At 40.4% G+C, this 22,002-nt stretch overlaps 1 protein-coding gene across 1 annotated transcript; it reads right to left on the bottom strand.

Annotated features, from left to right (window-relative positions):
* Window positions 1-1,219: 1,219 nt before the first annotated feature.
* Arl6ip5 (ADP ribosylation factor like GTPase 6 interacting protein 5) lies at window positions 1,220-17,823 on the bottom strand. Its single transcript, XM_003473439.5, has 3 exons — window positions 17,520-17,823; window positions 2,605-2,822; window positions 1,220-2,148 (listed from the first exon to the last, which is right to left on the bottom strand). The coding sequence occupies exons 1-3, from the start codon at window positions 17,693-17,695 to the stop codon at window positions 1,976-1,978; spliced, it is 567 nt and encodes a 188-aa protein (XP_003473487.1). The 5' UTR covers window positions 17,696-17,823; the 3' UTR covers window positions 1,220-1,975.
* Window positions 17,824-22,002: the final 4,179 nt, after the last annotated feature.

Genomic DNA, 22,002 nt, shown 5'->3' with positions numbered 1-22,002 from the left:
TCATCTCAAAAGAGGAAGCAGTTCACATTATATTCTTTCTATTCATGTTTTTGCCCTAAAGATCTTATTTGAAGGTTTTGTTTTAAAACTCACCATCAATTGACAACACTTATGTATGGTAATTTTTTTCTATTATTACCCTGCCAGAATTCACCACTGGCCATTAGATATTATAAAGAAGATCTTTTGGGGGCTGGGGATTTAGCTCAGCAGCATAAGCACCTGCTTTGCAAGCAGGCGGTCGTGAGTTCAATCCCCGGTACCGATAAAAAAAAAAAAAAAAAGAAGATCTTTTAAAATTCAACTCATCACTTTATTCAAATGTATGGCATTAAGTTAGCAGAATACACCATACAGGAAAATGAAAGGGCTAAACTATATGTAGCACTGAGGTCAGGGTTGAAGAAGATTCCCTTAGAATTCAGTGTTATCTATGCCTGCAAGGCACCGAAGTGCTAAGGTTTTTAAAGAGTAGTTGGAACACAAAGCTAAGAGCATTTGCTATACAGTATATCCTCATGGTGTCTAGGGTTATCCCTGAGCTTTTCAGATGTCTACTATAGACGTCATTAAATAAAGTCTCACCAAAAAGGAAAACCCTTTAGTAAATTTTATTTTTCATAATTAGTAAAGATACAGATTCTAGTGCATGTGTGAAGGCATGTGACATCACTGCTAAAGATGAAGGTTGCAGATAGGCTGAGAAATTAAAATGCAAGAAAACTCGGGAGCAGCAAATGCCATTGGTTTTTATTCTGGGACGGACAAAGTTTCTTCACCCTTGACTTCACAATGCAGTGTCAGGAAAACCTAAACGCTTTCCATTTCACTTGTGAAATCACTCCATTGACAAGTGAATTAATAATCTACTTCTAAACGCATAATGAGAGGAAAGTAACAAAATATATACACATATGCTGTTTTAATCTCAGTGTCTATCTACAAAAGCATATGGTTATAACAGTTACTGTCTAATATCTCTATGAGTTACAGAAGCCAGTGATCACTCTCATTTTTAAAAGGCTTTTGGGCTTGGTCATCTGAAGATGCTTTTAAAGTATCAGCTATCATTGTTCTCCTTGTCCCCCCAAGAAATTAATAAAATGCATGTTGATTTCTTTCAAAGTGCTCCAGTTAAAAGGAAACAGTGAAAAACATACAGAAACATTACCTTGGACACGTTTTTTCTTTATGATAACAACAAAAAAATTGTGCAATATAAACAACTTAAGTTTGGTTTTATTTTCTGTTTTTTCTTTTTAACAAGTAATTCAAGAATAATACAGGTTACACAGCTGGAAGCTGCCTCATCAAGGAAGATGACAAAATGTGCAACAAATACCTGCTGGTGAATACATATTACTAGCATTTCAAAAATTTACAAAAATTTAACAAAATATTGTCCTAAACAGCTACCTTTATATTCGTAAACAAAGTATAAACAACTGGCTTATCCAGTTATACTGCAAGTCAAACAGGTGGCAAAACAATAATTCATCTTTGATTTTTAAAGAATAATAATACAAACTAAACTAATTGATACCTCACACAATACCATCCTAGGGAATTTCGGAGAAGGTGCCCCGAAGGATTCAAAACAGGCTCACACATGATGTCACCTACTCTGACAGACTTTTCTCTTTTTATTTATTTTTCTTTTCCTTTGACAGCCTTTTCATTGGCTCCTATTGCCTTGAGAATTTACAATTATTTTTCTCCCTACGAGATAGCAGTATTGTTGCTGGAGAATCCACAGATCTCTTTCGTTGTCACATGGGAAACCTCAGACAACAACACGAGAGGGTGGTTCGCTCTGTGACATCAGAGATGTTAAGATGGGGCCAGTATGCGCATGCTGCTATAGGTGGTAGATAGTAAAACGTGCACCTCCTATTTTAAAAACACAAACAAAAGTAGATCCAGATGACAAATTGCAACTCAATTTCTGCAGCAACCCTACCCCCAGGTAAATGGTTTATTCCTTCACTTTGCTGATATAGTCAGTGAATTTGCTGATGCTTTCCTCTTGCTGTTCCAAAGCCTCCAGGATAATGCCCATTGGCGTCCTCTTCACACCTATTCCCTCCATTTTATTCTCCAGCTTGTTCTTGAGATTCCGCAGTCTCAGTGATGCATGGATGAACATCACTACAAAGAAATAATCCACAGTTAGCACCAAAACAAGAATTCTCTGTTGCCACATTGTATTCCCTCCAGCTCTTCTCACTTCTAGATCACAGCCTCAATTAGCTGCAGTCCAATCTGTTTCTCCTACTGATCTAAGCAGTCAAGCACTTAAAAATTAGGAGAGAATTTAGTATCAAACAAGGCAGTGCAGGCTACAGCAGTTTGTGCTATATGGCTTGAGATCTGTTTGTGTTTTATTTATTCTTGATTCTCCATAAGTGTCTGACAACAGCAAGTACCCATACCTATTTTTGAAATTAATGAACTATTAAATATTTATTTGCTGTTTTGGAAAATTCCACAGACTTTAGCACATGCACCAGCACACATAAGGAATGAGTTATGTAACTCCCATTGGATACCCACCTACATTTTCTTACAATAGATATCAGAAAAAGAACACTCAGGTTCACTTACACAACAAAGGAAAAGTGATCCCAAATACAAAGACCATGACTCCCCCAAACATGGATATGAGGAAATAGCTGGCCAACATGACCACCATCACAAACGTGGTGGGGTACTGCTTCTTCATCCGACGGAGGATGTCTTTATTGTGGGCTGCCCACACGAACCCTGTGAACACCAGCACCACCACAATTCCTCCAAGGATCATGTTGAAGGGACTCAGAAACCTGGAATAGGAAAAAAACAAACAGGGAGACTCACTCAGCAGTAGGAATAGCAGGAGGAGAAAGAGGAGTAAAAGCAACCCCATTAGACCCACTTTTCCGTGTGTTCTTTTTAGACAGAATGAATGCATTCCATTTTGTTTCAGTCCCCACCTCTTCTTACTGTATCCTTAGTATAGGGACCCAAAGTGAATGTGACCCATTGTTGCTTTTCTAACAGCTGTCCTGAATGGCTTTCTTGTATAACCTGCTTGCCCCAAGAAAGCATTGGAGTTTATGACTTCTGACACTGAAAATCCATTCTCATTTTTCTTATTTTACTTTGTTTCTGTAATGAGAATTGGAGTCATGGCCTTTGCACAGCACACTGTGTTAAAAAAATTATTTTAAGATAAGATCTCACTAAGTTACCCAGACTGGACTTGAATTTGTTATTCTCCCTCAGCCTCCTAGAGTGCTGGGATTATAGATGGGTGCCATAACACTTAGATCAATTATCAATCTTTCACATCTTGAGGACACAGGTTGTCAACCCAAATTTCCAAGCAACGTGACTCCAGACTCATTGTTGTGTGAATCAAACATCCTTTTTAGATGATAGCCATCATACAAGTCTTGACGATGAGGGAAACACTAAGAAGAAATTTAGATTGAGTATTACACAAACCAGAATGATAGGGCATTGCAATCCCTAACCTCAACGCACTGTGTAGACGACATCCCGACATCCTAATGAACAAGACATTTGTGGTGGGAAAACACAAGGGGCATGAACTTTTCGTCCTGGAACCCAGTGAGGACTTCTCTTGGAGAGTTTGCACTGTACTCTCAGTCCACACGGCAGGTTGCAAAGGAGGAATGGGGAAAGTGATGCCAACAGTTCACTCTCCGCTGATGTGCAATGGACAAAGCAGTCCGATTGATAATTGGATTCACATTAGGGTAACCACAATTCTTTTTTTAAAAATGCCTTTAAATTTAGCTCTGACTCTGCTTACTGAAATATATAAACTCTTTTAAAATTTTAAAGAAAATAGAAATGTTTCACACCTTACTGCATGAAATCAAGTAATATGCCAATATAAAACTGCAGTGCAAAAATTAAAATTTTCTACTCAAAAGCAGCTAAACAGTGGTAAGAGTAGTAGAATATAATTTAATACCAGACCCTATAATAACATTTTATTTCATTCATAATCTTTGTAAATGCTTCAAGCCAATAAATCCCTCTCTCAGAATATAATCTAGGGAAACAAATAAAATTGCAAAAGTTGAGATATATCAGTATTCATATCCTTGGTATTTATGAGTAAAATGTTAGGGGCCAGAGATTTAGCTCAGTGGCATAACTGCCTGCCTTTTAGCACGAGGTTGTGAGTTTGATCCTGGTACCAAAAAAAAAGGTTAGAAATCATTTGCATGGGGAAAAAAACCCCAGCTGTCTGTCTTGGGGAAGACAAGGAAGGGCAGGCCAGCCACAGAGAATCTGCAGACTGAGCTGGGATCCGTGGTTTGGACTGGATAAGGAAGCTTCATGGTGGTCTGTGAATTGAAATTCTATTAATGATATTAGAGGGATGAGTTGGGTAGAGATGGATTATTGGACTTGGACTGTACCAAGCCTGGGTTAGGGTTTGAGGTGTGGGATAAACAGCTATTTTTTTTAAAGTTGAAGTATATTAAATAGAATGGAAAGACGTTAATATTTTGAGCAGGTTAAAAACAACTATAATATGTTCTTCCTGGTAGGTGGATGTCTCACACATGTGAGACAGCCTAAAGAAGTAGAAAATTTTATCATTTGTATATTATCTTATGATCAGAAATAAAAGGATCATATAAAGAAATAAATACAAAAGCAACAACTCCTCCGTCATGCTTTCTCTAACATTCAAATGCAAGCTGTTCTGTCTACTTGCCATCCTTTGATACTTCTGGGTTACATTTTGTCTCCTGATGTAGCCCTGGAACTGATCTTGGAAAAACAAAAATTTCCCTGCAAGTTTGAAAAAAAGACAGAATCAAACAGGGAAAAACCAGTACCCTTTTGAACAGGTGGTAGGGTCTCTGAGAAGAGGCCCAGGAACTCTCCCAGATTAATAAATCTCATTCCTAGAACCAAAAACAAAAACAAAAAAAAAAAAAACAAAAAAAAACCTGACAGCAATTAGACTAAAAAGACTACAGTAGTTACACTGGGTAGGAATATCTTGGATAGTTTTCTCTCACTTGTTTCTTTCCATTTTCATATTTTTCCAATGGCTATATATTATGAAAATCGTCTAGCTAGGCATGGTGGTACAAGTCTATAACCACACCATATGGGAGGCTAAGGCATGAGATTCATTAGTTCCTGGACTACATAGCAAAACCCTGTTTAAAAAAAAAAAAAGCAACACTTGATATTCAGAAATGACAAATGAAACTGGGGAAAGGTTACTGAAAGAAACACACCCTTTTACAAAAGCTTTAACCTTGGGGGCTGGGGATTTAGCTCAGTGGCACAAGCACCTGCCTTGCAAGCGGGTAGTCGTGAGTTTGATCCCCGGTACCAATAAAAAGGAAAAAGACAAAAAAAAAAAAAAGCTTTAACCTAGACCACATCCAAATATTTCTGAGCTGTAAAGAAGAGCAAAATAAAAATTAACACTGACTACTGAAACAGAGGGTTAAACTTTAAGGAAACTCCTTTGTATAAACTGCAAATAGGAAACGGTTGGCAGTAAAGTATCAAATGTCTCTGACTTAGCTCTTTCTACAATATTATTAAAACAATAATTCATGAGGCAGATATTAAAATTCAAGCTGATTTTCTATGTACTTTGGACAGCAAAGCACACATCTAGGTTGAATATGTATCTAAATAAAGCTCAGGTCAAAGAACAATAAAACTCCAGGCAGGACTCAAGCAATTCCAAATTTGCTTTTCACCTGTTCCTGCTGCTCATGTTCAGGGGAAAGAACAGGACTCCTATAGAACTGGTTTTAGCTTACAGCACACCCAGCCACAATCTATAATTAGAAAGTACCCAAGTTTCCAAACTGTAAAAAATTAACAAAGATACTCAGAGGAGAAATGATTTTATTCCCTGTTCTGATGACATCAATTCCATTCTGAGAAAAGGGAAAACATCTACCAAAGCCCTAATACCCACTTGCACTTAGAGCAAAAGACACACACACACACACACACACACACACACACACACACACACACACAACGCACACACACACACACAGAGAGAGAAAAGAGTAATTGTTTTCCAGTGAGTGTAGAACGAAGGAACCAATTCTTATCTGAGATGCTTTTAGCTAACATTTTTATTAGTCAAGACACAGCCTGACAACTTTTTAGGATAAAAGTTTCCATAAATGTGCTCCTCATCTTTCATGTGGACAGCTGTCACTGGACCCTGCGGGGTGGAGTTTCATTTTACTGGCAGCCCTCATCTAAGAAGGAGGGAGGACAACAGAGAAAGAGAAAGAGACAAAGAGACAGAAAGACAGAACACTTCGTTTGAATATAGGACCTAGTTATGCAAATGAGAAACATTAAATGTGGTTTCTACTGTGAGATAAAAAGATGTGTATATAAATTACCCCATTTCAATAAATAAATCATTCCTATCTTCTAATAGTTAGAAATTACAGTGAAATCATTTATGATTGCAAAGTAATTTTAGAAATCCATCACAACTTTTTTTCTTTTGGTCTTCTGAGACAGGGTCTTCTTATGAACTTCTTATGGACTATATGAGGAGTCCAAGTCTGGCCTTGAACTCCTCATATAGTCCAGGCTGGCCTCAAATTCATGGTGATCCTCCTGCCTTAGCCTCCCAAGTGTCAAGGTTTTAGGAGTACACTACCATGCCTGGCTTTTTTCTGTTGGTAGCGATGGCAGTACTGAGGACTGAACTCACGGCCTCTGTACACGGCCTCAGCCCTTTTTTATATTATTGGTTTTGAGACACAGTCTCACTAAGTCACTGAATTGCTCATGCTGACCTTGAACTTATGGTGCTCCTGCCTCAGCCCCCAAGAGTGTTAGGACTACAGGATGAACCATTATGGTTTATCACAAACTTCTGTAGCCAAGTTGTAATGGATGAATCAGCATAGTCTCATTATGCAGATGAATAAATGATGCCCAGAGAAATATATAGTCATAAGGGCCCAGGGGCAATAAAAGAAAAGAGGAATGCTTGTTACAAGGGCAATTCACAGTGTAACCCACTCCGTAGTGTTCACTGGCTTCAGAGATAGAGATACCCCTTTACCCAGAAGCAAACTAAGTGAGTGGCAAGTTAGTAACACTGTCCAAGGCCATCCCTGTGGAGTAGGCAATGTAATTTACCACCCCAGGGCTTCTCAGATCAATTCAAGCGAACATTTGGTTGCAGGGCCACCAAGAAGCCAAGAGCCGGAGAAATGTTTCCTAAGCAAGAGAAGCAGCTTTGCACCGAGTTCCAATTTTCTAACCCAAAAAGCTATTTTTGAAGTGTGGTTCTGAGAAAGGCTGACTCACTGAGCAGGGGGAGGTCAATTTACTTACAGTGTGCTTCTCTAAATGGGCGATGTTTTTCTGTGGTTCTTAAACGCCCAGAAGGACCATTGCAAATATGAATGCATCCATACCTTCTCTTGCTTCTTACTTCTTTTAGAATAAAAACGAAATTTTTAGCTGGGTGTGATGGTACAACCTGGAATCCCAGCACTCTGGGAGGCTGGGGCAGGAGGATTACAAGTTTGAGCCTAATTTGGGCAACTTAGTAAGACCTTGGGTTAAAATAAAAACATGTAAAAAGGGGCTGAGATGTAGCTCGGTGTGAAGTGTTGGGTTCAATCCCTAGTACCACATAAACAAAACAAAAAGCAGAATTCTTTCTATGTTCTACAAGGACTGCAGCATCTAGCCTCTGGCTGCAAAGTTAGTACCCAGGACAAGGCAGACTGCCTTAAGTGCGAGCTGGAATCCTGCCTGCTCTCCACAGGCCAAGTGTGTAATTTGGCTTAGGCTGCACCTGTGAGGAGAGCTAGGGGCGCCTGAGTGACTGTCATGAGATAGCCCTAAGGGTGAGCAGCAGCTGCCTGCCGGCTTTCTGGTACTTGTTTCCTGATTCTGCGCTCCCTCATTCCGGCTTTTGGTTCTCCTTCCAGCTCTCCCTGCCTCCTGGCTGTCACCAGGCCTGTGCATGAGCTATTCTCCGCCTGATTCTCTCCACCTCCTTCAAGTCTCAGCTCAGACAGCCTTTCTCAGCCTCCCTGAACAACACACCGCACCATATGCCTCTTCTTTACAGCACTTGTCACAGTTTTACATTTATTTCAAAGAATATTAAATGACTATCTCTGTCCCCAGCTAGATAGGAAACCCTAGGACAGGAACCACAACATTCTTCGCTACCAGTGCTTAGCACAATGCCTGATTCAGAGCAGGTATTCAATAGATATATGCTAAAACAACAACAAAAAAGGTAAGAAGCTAGCACATTTTCAGTGTTTAAGCCAGTTTCCAGGGTCATGAATTAAGTGGCACAAGTTGTACCGTGGACAAATCACCATTACTCTCCTTGGATACCAAACAGTACTAGAGAAATAATCTATTCCACACACAGCCTGCGATTGAGAAGAAAAATGAAAAACCAACAGTGGGAAAATCTGAATTCTAACGCAACTCTAGGGGATACTTATGAAATGATTGACAGGCAAAAGGGCACTGTGGCTGGCAGGAGGAACCTCTGTGACCGGGTGCAGGCTGAAGGTGGGGAGGAGTGAGGACCGGACAGAGGGAGATTCCTCCCTCTGCAGACCGGTTCACCAGGGCAACCATCTTGGGTGTTGGGTCCCACAACCTTACCCAGCTTTAGGATGTTTAGGTGTATATTTCATGGTAAATAACACAACCAGGAAGTTTCTGACCTAATAAGGGAGGATATTTGTTTACTTAACTCTTCTTCCTAAACCTTTTTTGCAAGTTAAAAAAAAGGAACACTTCAGAGACTTTCTGTCACAAGGCAAGTCCTTACAGAGCCATGGAGAGAAGACAGGTGCTAATGAGCTCCGTGACACATGATCTTCTTTCCGGAAAAAGTTTCCTGTTTACCTTGCACTAACAGCTGATGTCTCTAACAACTGATGCTGTGCCAATGGGCTGTGAAGCAGGTTAGCACAAGTAGTAGGAACCAAAGCCCCAGTTTTCTACTTCAAATCGGCTCTCCATCAGCCAGGTGTCTCCAGTAGCAAAGGCTTAATGGAAGGGAAGGCCAGAAGTCCTGCTGTCTATCGCAGATGCTGCAGATACTGGCAGAATGGGAGCCAACCTAAAATCACAGGCCTTAAAAACATCTCCTGAAACAGAAAGCAAAACTCATTGCAAAAGACAGAAGAGGGGTCAAGGGTGAGCACTCTGAAGATGAGTCATGAAAGGTAGAATTCATTTGTCCAGAAAGAAAAATAAGAAGTTTCAAACATTGCTGTTCTACTTGGTGTTAAGCAAATAGGCCAAGAATTGAATCTTGACCTCTTAGAACCACATTTCTGCTGAGTGTGGCAATGTATGCTTGTAATTCTAGTGCTCAGGAGGCTGAGGCAAGAGAATTACTGTGAGTTCAGTGCTAGCGTGGGCTGTTCTAGGCCAGCCTGCACTACACAGTGAAACTATTTCAAAAAGCAAAAACACACAAACAAAAAATGTTCCCTATATAGAGTTCTGTATTCCTAAATTGACTGACAACTTCTCCCTTTGAAAAAAGGGAGCCAGGTACCTAGAATACATTCATTTATTTGCACCCTTAGAAAAATTTGTAAATCCTTTCTAGTGAAAGGAAACAGAAGCTACCAACTATTTGACAGTGGCAGGAAACATTAAAAAAGAAAACAATGTCTTGGTGTGGTGGAACAGACCTGTAACACTAGCACTTAGGAGGTGAGGCAAGAGGATTGGGAGTTGCAGGCCAGCCTGAGTTACAGGAAGACACTGTCTCAAAAAACAAAACAAATAGTAAGCATCTGAGATGAGAAGTCAAGAACAAGGGTAAACAGTGTCAGAAGATGATTTAATGAAGGACAATTTTCACCTGATGAAGAACTTTTGATTAAACATGTGAGTGTTATTAGACGTTTTAAAGTTCTATGCTCAGAGGAAATGCGGCTCCCATCAGAAGATGTATGCCAGCCCACATCAAGAGCAATAGAAGGGGTGTGGGAGGGCAGAGGAGACACTCCTGGGAGGAGGGGGAAGGCTGGGCGGAGCAGTACATCTGACTGCCTCCCCAGGGCCTCTACTATCTGGCCCTAGATAGAGACATATTTGTTCAGTCGAGTAGAAGGTGTGAGTGAGCATAAATAAAATTTAGTAACGCTTCTCCCTGACCACACATATAGTGACTGCCCTCTTCCCCATACCTGATAGTCTGGCAGTTTGGAATCACAGAGAAGAGATCAGGCAAGGTAGAAAAGATGTGTGTTTACAAACGTGTGTATTTCTGTACGTGGGCTATACTTGTGTAAACATTAATTTGTGTATTTTCAGCAGTATCCCCTGCTCTCGCACTCTAAACGCAATGAAGACAGGAGTCACAGTCGTCTTACTTTCTACTGTATCCCCAGCACAGTGTCTGAGAAGTTGGTAACTGCTTTCTGCTTTTTGTTGAATGAATGAATGAAGCAAGCAATATAATAACAGAAATATTGTACAACTGGTGCTGACACTTACTAATCTCAAAAAGATTTTCATTAGTTTTAGCATAAACAGACTGCTACTCAGGTTATCTGCAAATGTCGTTTTTTTTGGTGGTAGTGCTATCGGGGATTGCACTTTTGCACTGAGCTACAACCCCAGCCTTTTTTTTTTTTTTCCTTTGAAACAGGTCTTGCTAAATTGGTAAGTGGACTAAGCTGGGCTTTAACTTGAGATCCTCCTGCTTTCTGCTTGGGCAACTTGGTGACTCAGTAAGACCTTGCTTCAAATAAAGAACAAAAAAAGGGCTGTCATTGTAGCTTCGAGTGAAGACCCTCAGCCAGGCCCCCAGGACCCTTCCCACCACACACATGAAAGAGCTTTAGAAAATTTGTATTATGGGGGGCTGAGGTAATGAGAACATAAAAACAATTAAGATATATTAAGTCCATAGGGGCTGGGGGTTTAGCTCAGCGGCATAAGCGCCTGCCTTGTAAGCAGGCAGTCGTGAGTTCGATCCCCGGTACCGATAAAAAGGAAAAAAAGACAAAAAAAAAAAAAAAAAAAAAAAAGATATGTTAAGTCCGTGTAACAGCACATAATCATTTTGTACTGTAAACATGCACTAATACAAATAATAGCTAAAAAAAAAAAAAACCTTAACATCAAGCAAACACTGGTCCATGCAATAAATGGACATACAAACAAACAGAGGCTTCTCAAAAAAACAATACTAATCCAATAAGTATACAAAAAAATTCAAAATTTTTAATCAAAAAATTATACCGCAATTTCACCTCACCTCGCCTCAGTCAGAATGGTTATCAGCAAGAATACAAAAACAATAAATGTTGGTGAGGATGTAGGGGGGGGAAGAACACTTCTACACTGCTGCGGGGAATGTAAATTAGAATAGCCAATCTGGAAATCAGTATGGAAGTTTCACAAAAAAATAAAAATAGAGCTACCACATGACCTAGGTAAACCACTCCTTGGTAGTTAAGGTCAGCATACTCAAGGGATACCTGCACACTTACATTTATTGTGGTATAATTCACAATAGCCAAAACTGGGAAGCAGCCTAAGTGGCTGTCAACAGATAAATGAATAAAGAAAATGTGCTACATATACATAATGCAGTGGAGTGTTCTTCACCCAGAGAACAAAATCATATCATTTTTCAAAAACACTGATGGAACTGGAGATCATCACATTAAATGAAACATGTGGAACCTAAAAAAAGATGAAAGTAGATGGGAGACTATTATTAGACAAGATGAAGGGACTAAGGCAGAAGGAGAAAGAGTGAGTGTAAAAGAGTGTAATGAGGATGGATACTGTCAAAATATGTAACATTCATGTGTGAAAGCACACATTGAAACCTAACATTCTGTAAGATTAGCAGGCATAAAATATATTTTTTTGGTTTTGTTTTGTTTTGGTACAGGGGATCGAACTTAGCACCTTGTGCTAGCCAGGCAGGCACTCACACCCCTGAGCTAAATCCCCAGCCCTACATAAAATATATTTTTAAAATATTTGCAGCATGGTTCAATTGGAAAATTATTTTACTTCCTTGTAATAAACCAAGCCACTATTACCAACTTTGGTTCCAATTAGCCATATGATATCAGACTGTATTTCTGAAGGTTAGGAGACTCAATAGGATCAACAGTTCTCAACTTCAATTGCCTGTATGTATCTCACTTGGGGAATTAATACGGGAAAAAAAAGGTCCCTAGACCTAGCCAAAAACTATACATTTAGAATTCCGGAGGGTGACAGTTGAGGATATACGTATATTCATTTAAGTTTTGTCAGAGTTTCTTTTGAGCCAGATCAGCAGGTGCTTCTCAAATTCTAACGTGCCTATGCATCATCTAACATGTTTGTTAAAATGCAGAGTCTAAACCAGTAGGTCTGAAAGAGGGCCAGAGATATTTCAGTTCTGACAAACTCCCCAGGGATCCACTCTTTCAACAGAATTCTTCAGCTCAAATCTTTCAGCAGCCTACTAAGCACACAGAAATTCCTCTCTACAACTAGAATATCTCAAGTACTCCCTACTTATATTGGAAGTGCAGTTAGTTCTTGACTTTGATTTTCTACTTCGTGAAAAGAGGCAGAGACTTCTATAATAATAACAAGAGTACGTGATGTGAAAAGAATGTCTTTTTTTGTTGTGTTGTTTTGTTTTCTTGAGATAGGGTCTTGCTATGCAGTTCAGATTAGCCTTGAACTCACTAATGTGCCTCAGGCTGGTCTCAAATTTGAACTCCTGCTTCTGCTGGAATTACAGGTGTGCACCAACATGCCCTATTTTGAAAAGAATGTCTTAATGTCAGGACAGAGAAAGTAAGTTATGGAATCTTTGACCTTAGACTTTTTGCCTTTTTTAGTTTGAAGGATTCAAAGCCATTGTTTCAAGACACATTTTTTGAGCTCATTATTCATGCTACTTTAAAGTCATTTAATCTCTTCTAAAGTGATACCTGAGTCTCAAAAAGAAATTGAAGTCCTCAAGGGAGGCAAAATTCTGTAAGTAACATGATTTGCAGTTAGGACAATACCACTAAAGTGTATCTATCACCTAATATTTCTGCTTAAGAGAAGACATAATTTGTGAGCATTTTAAATATGCTCACAAAATGATCTAGGATTTAACGTAATAATAAAAGCAGCTAATGTTTGAGTGTTACAATTGGCTAGGCCTTGGTGTACTTCATACCAATTAAGTCTTAATTCCTGTTTTATAGCAATGTTTCTAGAGCAAATGAACTTTAGAGTAGAAAATTAATTAAAGCAAATGCTAGAATTCTGTCAAAAAAACAAAAAAGTCTGAGTCTGTAGAACCAGTAGTTTCCAGGCAGACTAACTTAAGGATGATGGCATAGCAAATTTAATAAATTGAGAATAATAATCAAAGGTGTGAAAAGCTTCAAATTCACTCTAATGTTTGAGAGATCAGGAACCAGGAGCTGCTTGGCTAGGTAGCCACCATGAACCCTCTTCTGTAGCTTGTCAGGAAGGACTCTGTATTTAATGAGTGGGTACACAGAAGAATTAGCATGAATGTCTGGGTAGTAGGACAGTAGTTATCAACCACCACCATGTCTACAGGAGACATTTTCAAAGGTTAAGCCTAGAGGGTGTGTGTGCTTTAGTGTCATGTGGGTAAAAAACCAGGAGGAAGCAGGACATATAAATGACTCCTGCAACAAAAATCACACAGCTCAAAATGTGTAACGCTCAGGTTGAGAACCCTCAGAGCACTGCACTAAGATTTTACAATATTAAAATGAGTTAGTGAATAGTTTGAACTATAATTTTTTTAATTTCTACAAAGCTAGTAATGCTAACCATGTGCATAACATGGTGGTGTCAGCAACAAATCATCACCATCACTTTGGGAGTCTGTTGTGCCGTGTGTTTTTATGTTCCTATGGGCTTCAAAAAATAATTTGTTCCACTTTAATAGTCTGAAAGCTGACTCTATGATTGTGCCAAAACCTACATTCACTTAAAGTCTTTGCACTCATCATTCTGCTATACAGCAGGTGTCAGGAAGACAGAGAACAAAAACAAAGAAGCCACAACTATGACAAGGAAAAAAATACTCGAAGCCAAAACCTACTGACTGTGGCTTCTGGAAGGCTGCAGTCCAGAGTAAAGATAAGTGAATAATTTAAAAGCTTATAGGCTAACAGGAAAGCTGTAAGCACGGACTTGGGGCCTAATTAACACAGGGAATGAGGGAGAAAGGTTTCCATAAAGACGCCACATCAAAGCAGCCTTGCAGGAGTGGCTAAAGAAGTTGGGGAATGGGCTTTGGGTAGATGAAGCCTGACAGATGCTGTCTATGCTTCTCTGCTGTATCTTTAATAACAAGAATAGAGATTAAAAAAAAAAGAGCAGGCAACAATTTGTGGAGCAAAAACCAGGAGGCTGGCACTGAGCTGAACTCAGTTAATCCTCCAGAAGGGCGGTGGACTTGGTACTATTATTAGCCTCATTGTACAGATAAGTAAGCTGGGCACATTGTGGTTCAAGTGGCTTGCACAGGGTCATACAGCTAGAGACTGGTGGTTGAGACTCAAACTAAATCTGGCTTTTAACCATTACTTTACACTACTCAAAGAGCCAGAACATATGAACACTGCCTTCAAGAAGGGTTGTAAGGTAACATATTTAGTCAGAATTACTTTCAGATGCACAGTATACCTACTGAAGGGAAGGCCTGTGCCCAATAAACCATGTTTTGCAGGTAAAGATCAAACGTCTAACCACAGATTACAAAAACCCTGCCAGATGACACAGATTATCTCTAGCCTAATCCTTCTTAATCTCTACTTTGGATACGCACTCCTTTTCTGTGTTTTGGGATCTGGAGTACATCTGCCATGGAATCCCTTTCTCTTTTCAAAACTGCAGTCTTGAAGGACCAGCCTTCTCTAATCCTTAATAAAGTTAGGTTTCAACACCAGATAGAGAGCAAAGCTAGAACTCACCGAAGGCCTACAAAGCCCTCTAGTTTCCCTAGAAGGACGTGCCCTAACTTGCCTCCTTAAAAACAGACCTGGAGCCACAAAGGACAGCCCTTTGGACAAAGTCCTTACCTGAGGTAATGTCAGGCCACATTTTCATACACAGTCTGGAGATACTGATAAACAGCCTCCAGCAAAAGTCTGACCGACACATCCACTGTATCACTAAGAAAGATAGTTCTCTTTAGGAGAATGTTCCAGAATCAGCGGAATTCCCCAGCCCTAAAGGTATTTAGTTTCTTCCAGGTCAAAGAGACTACAATTCCAAACCTCATGACTCCTAGGAAGACGTCATCATAACTAAGAATAAGCCTGGCTTGGTGGCTTTGAGTAAGTCATTTAACTTCTCTGAGCTTGGGGTTTAAATAATAATAATAGTTTACTTACTAAGCCACATACATGACACAGGTAAAATAGCTAAGTATATAAAGTCCTCAATAAATGTTTACTTTTATTAATAAAGAAATTAATACTTTATGGGAAGAAAGACTTGTTTATACACCAAACTGTAGATTATAAACCAAGCTTTCACAGGAATATGAAGGAAATTTCATATTTTATACACATGTAATTTTCAAAACAACTTTTACTGCTGGTCTATACCTTTTAAATAACAATATAAAACTTCTGTGAGTCCTTTCTACTTTCTCTTTAAAAAAATAACGAACAACCAGTGTCTCTTACTTGAAAGGGAAAGACATTCATTAAGTGCTTGAATCAGTGACTTAAGATACCACAGAGAAGGAGCTATACTTTGTTGAGGGGCTGGCCCCAGTCTTTGCGGTCAAGGTCTTTCCCATCAAGGTACTGGGCTCCTGAACTTGTGTCTCATCTGGGCAGCATAGCTCTCTGGAAAAAAAATAATTTTTCTTTCTATAAATTTGATTGATCTGTGTTAAACCTTGCTCTATAAGTTTTGGCACTATCTCAAGAAAAATACCCCCCCAAAACAAAAATACCCCATAACGAGATCAACAGATAAGATGCCCTCTTGCTTCTCTACAAAGAGAAAAAAAAACAGAAAGTAAAGCAAATCATGAAAAACTATTTACTACTTATTTTGTGGTAAAGAAATTTCTTTGTGTTCTCTACAAGCTAGAGAAAAGTTCAAAGTCAGCTGCTTCAGGTCTCAGGTGGGCCCTGCCCTGCCCTAACTGTACCTACGCTGCCACCCTAAAGGCTTCAGACACTAAGGAGTTCTCCATTCTTCAGCAAGGCACAGAAAGGACCCATCTGATTATCTAGAAGCCACGTGAGGGCTTCCACCTCTGTGTGGGGAACCAGTTCTGAACCACACCCGGAAAATGTGAGTTCTCTCCTGTCCTCAGCGCTATGTATTTGCTCCTTTAGCAAATGCCATGTGTCCCTGGGCCAGAATTCGAGTCTGATTCATCTTGGTGCACTCTGAGCCTGGTGCACAAAGGTGGCTCAATAAATGAGCCAACTAACAGCGTGCCAACTTAAGAAACCACCCCACTTCCCCTTTCTCACAATCTCCAACTTGGTCTCTTTTACTCTCAAGCCAGTTTGCTTTTTCTCTCTGCTCTCAAATAGAAATGTCAGATGCTTCTTTAAGGCGAAGTAAGTCTTTTATAAGGCATGAGGGTAGCTTTTCTTTAAAGGTAGGTAGAAGATAATCAGTAAGATGCAGAATACTGCCACCCAGCCTGCAGAAGTGGGAGAAGGAAGCATTTTTTAGAAAGGTTAACTACAAAAAAAATAGCAAAGCAGGTGCAGGGCAGTGTGTGTGCGTGTGTCTGTTCCTGCATATGCATAATGTATACATAGGAATATGGAATCTTAGTTAACAGAGGGTACTTTGCAACTATCAAGTAATGAAAAGGCATTCATATACACTATGACCCCAGGACAGGGAGTGAAGATAAAGTGGCCTTGGCTGGCAACTCCTAGAAGGAAATGCCAGAGGGCCCTGTTCTCAAGTCACCCCACACTGGGAGATGCGACACCAGGAGACAGACACCCACCCTCTTTCTTCTAAGCTCAGCTTTCCTGTATAGTATGGTAGGCAGTGGGAGGATAAGCCACCTAGATGTCCATTTAGGATCCCACCCTGCGCCCACACCCAGCCTCCCTAGGCTTGCAAAGGCTACCCGAAGGCATCTCCAGGACAAGGCTTGAACGCTTCTCTCTTGTTTTTAAAAGACCGAGGTACTATAAGCCATATCCCGAACAGAAGAGAAGTCATTTTTCTCGCCCGAGGTTGCAAGGCTCCCGCCACCCGCTTCTCCCTAGGGCTCTTCCCTAGGACCCTGGGTGTGGGAAGAGAAGGGGCCCCCACAGCTGTGGCCTCGCCCTAAGAACAAGTTTCCACCGGCTGAGCTGCTCGTAGAGTTGCCAGGGCGGGCGCTGAGCGATGACAGGCGGCGCCTCCGCGCCCGGGATGGCGCCCGCCAGCCCCGTCCGCGCTGACCCTGAAGCGGCGCCCCGTCCGCGCTCGGCGCGGGCCACTCCACTCACCCCACGACGGAGATCATCATGGCAGCCACCACTAGGTAGTTGGTCTGGTAATAGAGCAGATTGCTCACGACACGGTTGTTCCATTTGGAAATGTCCCTGAAGTCTGGCCGGGCGAAACGGTCAGAGCCCGGAAAGAAATCGTCCCAGGCGCGGAGTGGGGCGACGGTCACGTCCATGTTTCTTAGCTTCGCCTTCTTCACCTCCGGAATCCGGAGGAGGCGGCCGCGGCAACCGAGCTAGGAGGAAGAGATGACAGCCGCTCTCTTCTCGATCGGCTCTGCGGTTGGTGGGCAGCGAGCAAAGGAAATCAGCCGCGGGAGGGCGTGTTTGCTCTTTTTCGCTTCTTCATTGGCTCGGAAAAGATTGGTTACAGGAAAACAGTCGCCGCTTAAGAGCAAGGGACCAAAGGCAGAATATACACGAAATGAAAGACAGCAGCTAAAACAAAACAAAAAAATCCAACCAACCCGTAACCAGCGGAAATCGCTTGTCTGAGGGGAGGTGGCCCTGCCTTCCCTGGCAACAAACTGTCCCTTTTTAAATCTTCTTTTTGAGTGTTGAACCCAGGAGCGTGTTCTGTGCCTTAGAGAAAAAAACTTGGCAGCTGTTCAGATGCCAATCTAAGTAGAATGGCGAGAAAGACAACCATAGTGTTACTACAAGATGAGCTGGTTTTGAAAATTAAGTATTACTAATCTCTGAATCTAAACGCAAACCTCATGTTTTCCATCTTTCATCCTAAGTCATGGTGCGTGAAATCAGGTTGGAAAAGGGGAAAGGAGAACATGTGCAACTGAAGGGCTGGTTTGTTCTGTTCACTCATCTGTTTTCCATCTCTGTTCTCTTGCAGCCAAATTACCAAACTACTGTGACACTGTAATAAAATGACACTGGCCAACTTTAGCCCTTTTGCTGAGCATGTTGTTTACATTTTAAAGTAAACAATTGACTGCCTTGAAACAATTATTCTACACTCAAGTATTTTCTGGGCAGAAACATGGCTTTCACTCCAAAACAAGTTTTCTTAGTTTTATCCCAATATTTGGCAAAAACTTTTAATAATGAAGCACAGTATTTTAATAGATGTTTCTATCCCAGCCCAATGAACTTGTAAAATTCTCTTGTGTGGTCTTGAGCTTACTTTGTAGCTCAGGCTGGCCTTGAACTCACAACAATCCTCCTGCTTCAGCCAGTGCTGGTATTACAGGAGTGCACCACCACACCCGGCCGATTTTTTTTTTTTTTTTTTTTTAGTTCAAGTGCTGACATCATAAACCTTTTATAACATATGTAAGAAAAGTACAAGCTTCCCTCCATAACTTTGGGGAAATTAAGTTTCAGGACACCTTTTTCCACACCCACACCAAAATCTATAGATGCATAAGTTTTTTATTTAAAGTGATGTAGAGTTTATGTATACTCTATATGCTTTAGACCTCTCTACATGATTTAAATACCTAATATAAGGCCAGTGCTATGTAAATGCTATATAAAGTTGTTACGCTACATCACTATGGAACAATGTCAAAAATAAACATGTTCATAGCAGATAAAATTTTAAAAAATAATTGTTATCAGTGGTTGCTTAAATCTGTGTATTGGAGGTGAGCAGACTGTATTTTGATTAGTTTTATAATGTGGTAGGCAGAATTCTGAGATAATAATGTCCAGGAAAACAGAGTCCCTAAACCTACTAGTAGTATTGTACTAACACAATAAATTTATCCTTTCAAAATCAGCAAGTTCAAAAAATTGAAAAGCAATCAAATATACTTTAATCCAAAGTCTAGAAGACCTGAGTTAGTTTTCCTTGATGATTCCAAAGGCAGCTAATGAATTTACAGAATCTAAGAAATGACTACTGCCACTGATGTTTAGGAAAGTTTGGTAATTAAACCAAATCAGTGCTAAAATTTACCTTTGGTGCTGTTTTTTGAATAGAGTTCTGTAATGTGAAAAATGTTCTGTGTTCTCACATTTTCTTGCTTCTGAAAGAATGGGAGGGTTGAAGATACAAAAAGCAAAATTAAAGTCCCAGATCTTCCCTCTCTGGCACATGACTTTGGAGACATTTAATCTCCTCCAGATTCAGTTTCTTCATGCGGGAACTGGGGATAGCAGAACACCGTCACATAGCTGAAGATAAATGAAGGAATGTTTTGGAAAGTGGTCAGTGTATAATTAGTGCTCAGACTTAGATTTCACTCTCATTAATAACAGTATAGCCCATGATTCATCTGGATGATATTAATATGGTTTTAACCTGATTTTTCTCTGCTTTCACAATAAACATCCACTAACTTTTCTGTGTCATTTTATTGTTGTGGCTGTGTCTAGATAGAGAAGATGGGATGGGGGAATGTGGAAAATATTCAGTAAAATACTAAGGTATTCTGCAACTTTTTAAGCCAATGGGAAAACACTGTGGGTGCCAAAGGTGGGAAGCTGGGCATGATGGTGCTCACCTTAATCCCAGAACTCAGAACACTGAGGCAGGAGGATCATAGTGGGCCAGCCTGGGCTACATAGTAGGTTCAAGGCCAGCCTGTACTACACAGTGAGACCCTGTCTCAAAACACAAACAAAAAAAGGGGGGAAGGTGGAGAAGGATACAACCATGTCCTGCCTGTAAGGATCCTGCATTGCGAGAAATATTAGTTAAATATGAGACAGTGAGATGAGATGTACCTGCCAGGCCTTGTGCTTGGTGGCAGGAAGTCAGAGGGTATAGAGGAATTCCCCCAGCAAATACGAATTTTTGAAGTACAGCAGTGAGAGGAAGCTGAGTAAATGTTCTTGGTCAAAACCAGGGTGGGAGCCCTATTGCAGAACTGTGAGTGTTAGAAGTTGTGCCTTCGCTTCTGACAGTTCAGAACTGCTGGCAGAAAAGCTGTTACTCACTGATTACAGGTAATTGATGTCCAGTAAACATTTTTTCAGTATATTTTTACGTACTTGCTTAAATCTCCCAAAAGATTTAAAAATAAAGAAATGAAAAAGATAAAATTGTTGGTAGCATGATGGTTTTCTGTTTCTTTTCCAAAATATTAACTAAGCTTCTTTTCCATTTGGTTGGAATGCAGAAATCTTTTAAAAAATGTATTTCTGGGGGCTGGGGAGTTAGCTCAGCGGCATAAGCACCTTCCTTGCAAGCAGGCAGTCGTGAGTTCAATCCCTGGTACCGATAAAAATGAAAAAGACCACAAAAAAAAAAATGTATTTCTACTTTAATCATAAATTTTTCATTTTAAATGAAAATGAATACTGAGTCTTTGTCCTGGTCCCCATTTGTAAGCAATTGGTAGTAGTAGTTCCTTGTCTCTCTCATTTGGTGGGCAGGGAGTAATCAGATTCACTGTAGATGTCTTTCTGGGGCTTTTATATGGGGACTTGTCTTTCTAGAAAGGACTGCCCTGACCTGTCTTTTTATAAACCATAGAGGAAAGTCTAATAATTAAGACAGATTCCATTTAAAATGAAGCAAATCCATTGAAAAAGACATGTCTCTGCTGCTTTCATTACTGGCAAGGACAGGTGGCTATTTCTAATTAGTGTGAGCCAGCAAGGGAAGCGTCTGGCGTCATCTATATCAAGAGTCAGGGGATCAGTTCGGAGGTACACAGAATCAAGATCAGTGCCTTTGCAGTCTTCTTCCTGGGCTAATTCCATTCTGTCTCTAGGTTTCAGTTTCTTTCTCTGTGAAGTGGGTGTGAGAGGACTAGGTAATCCCTAGGAGCCAGCTGGTTTTTGCTATCCCAGGGGGCTGTGATGCTCTGCTGCCACTAGTCAAAGAACATCCTGAAGGCAGCATTGTCTGATTCATCTGCAGAGAGCTGGGACCCAGGAGTAGACATTAAATCCTCATACAAACTAAGACCTCCATTCCTGCACTCTCTGCCAGGCACACATTGACCAGCTCAATGAACGCTACTGCTGAACTTGAGGAATCGTAAAAGTCAAGACTTCCTTTAGGTTCAGTGAAGAAAAGGTTCATTGGTTCAATGTGACAAAGAGGAGATTAAATATCACAAATTACTAACAACAGCTAACCATTACCACCAGCTTTTGCCCATCAGACTTTAATACTTTTAATGGTTTTCAAATTTTACATCCGTAGGTTTGATGGATGTTTCCCAAGAGGTTGGAGGTAAGACTGAAAGTTTGCATTTGTAATAAATTTCCAATTAATGCAGATCAAGGGAATCAGGAACTATATTTTGAGAACCATTGTGAATTTCACTTAATTATCAAATTTATAGGGCAAATATTGTCATGACCAGATGACAAATCAGGCAGGCTTGGTGGTGCACGCCTGTGATCTCAGTACTCCAGAGGCTGAAGGCAGGAAGATTGCTATAAATTCAAGACCAGCCTGAGCTACACAGTGAGTTCAAGGCCAGCCTGAACTACATAGGGAAACTCAGTCTCAAAAACAAAACAAAATAAGGAAACAAAACAAAACAATTTACAAATGAACAGGAGT

Source organism: Cavia porcellus, unplaced genomic scaffold, assembly GCF_034190915.1.
Source record: "Cavia porcellus strain 051 isolate PalLab524CR breed Dunkin Hartley unplaced genomic scaffold, mCavPor4.1 scaffold_13, whole genome shotgun sequence".
In the NCBI taxonomy this organism is placed as follows: Eukaryota; Metazoa; Chordata; class Mammalia; order Rodentia; family Caviidae; genus Cavia; species Cavia porcellus.
The sequence above is the reverse complement of the archived record's forward strand: the minus strand, read 5'-3'. Positions and strand labels throughout refer to the sequence as shown.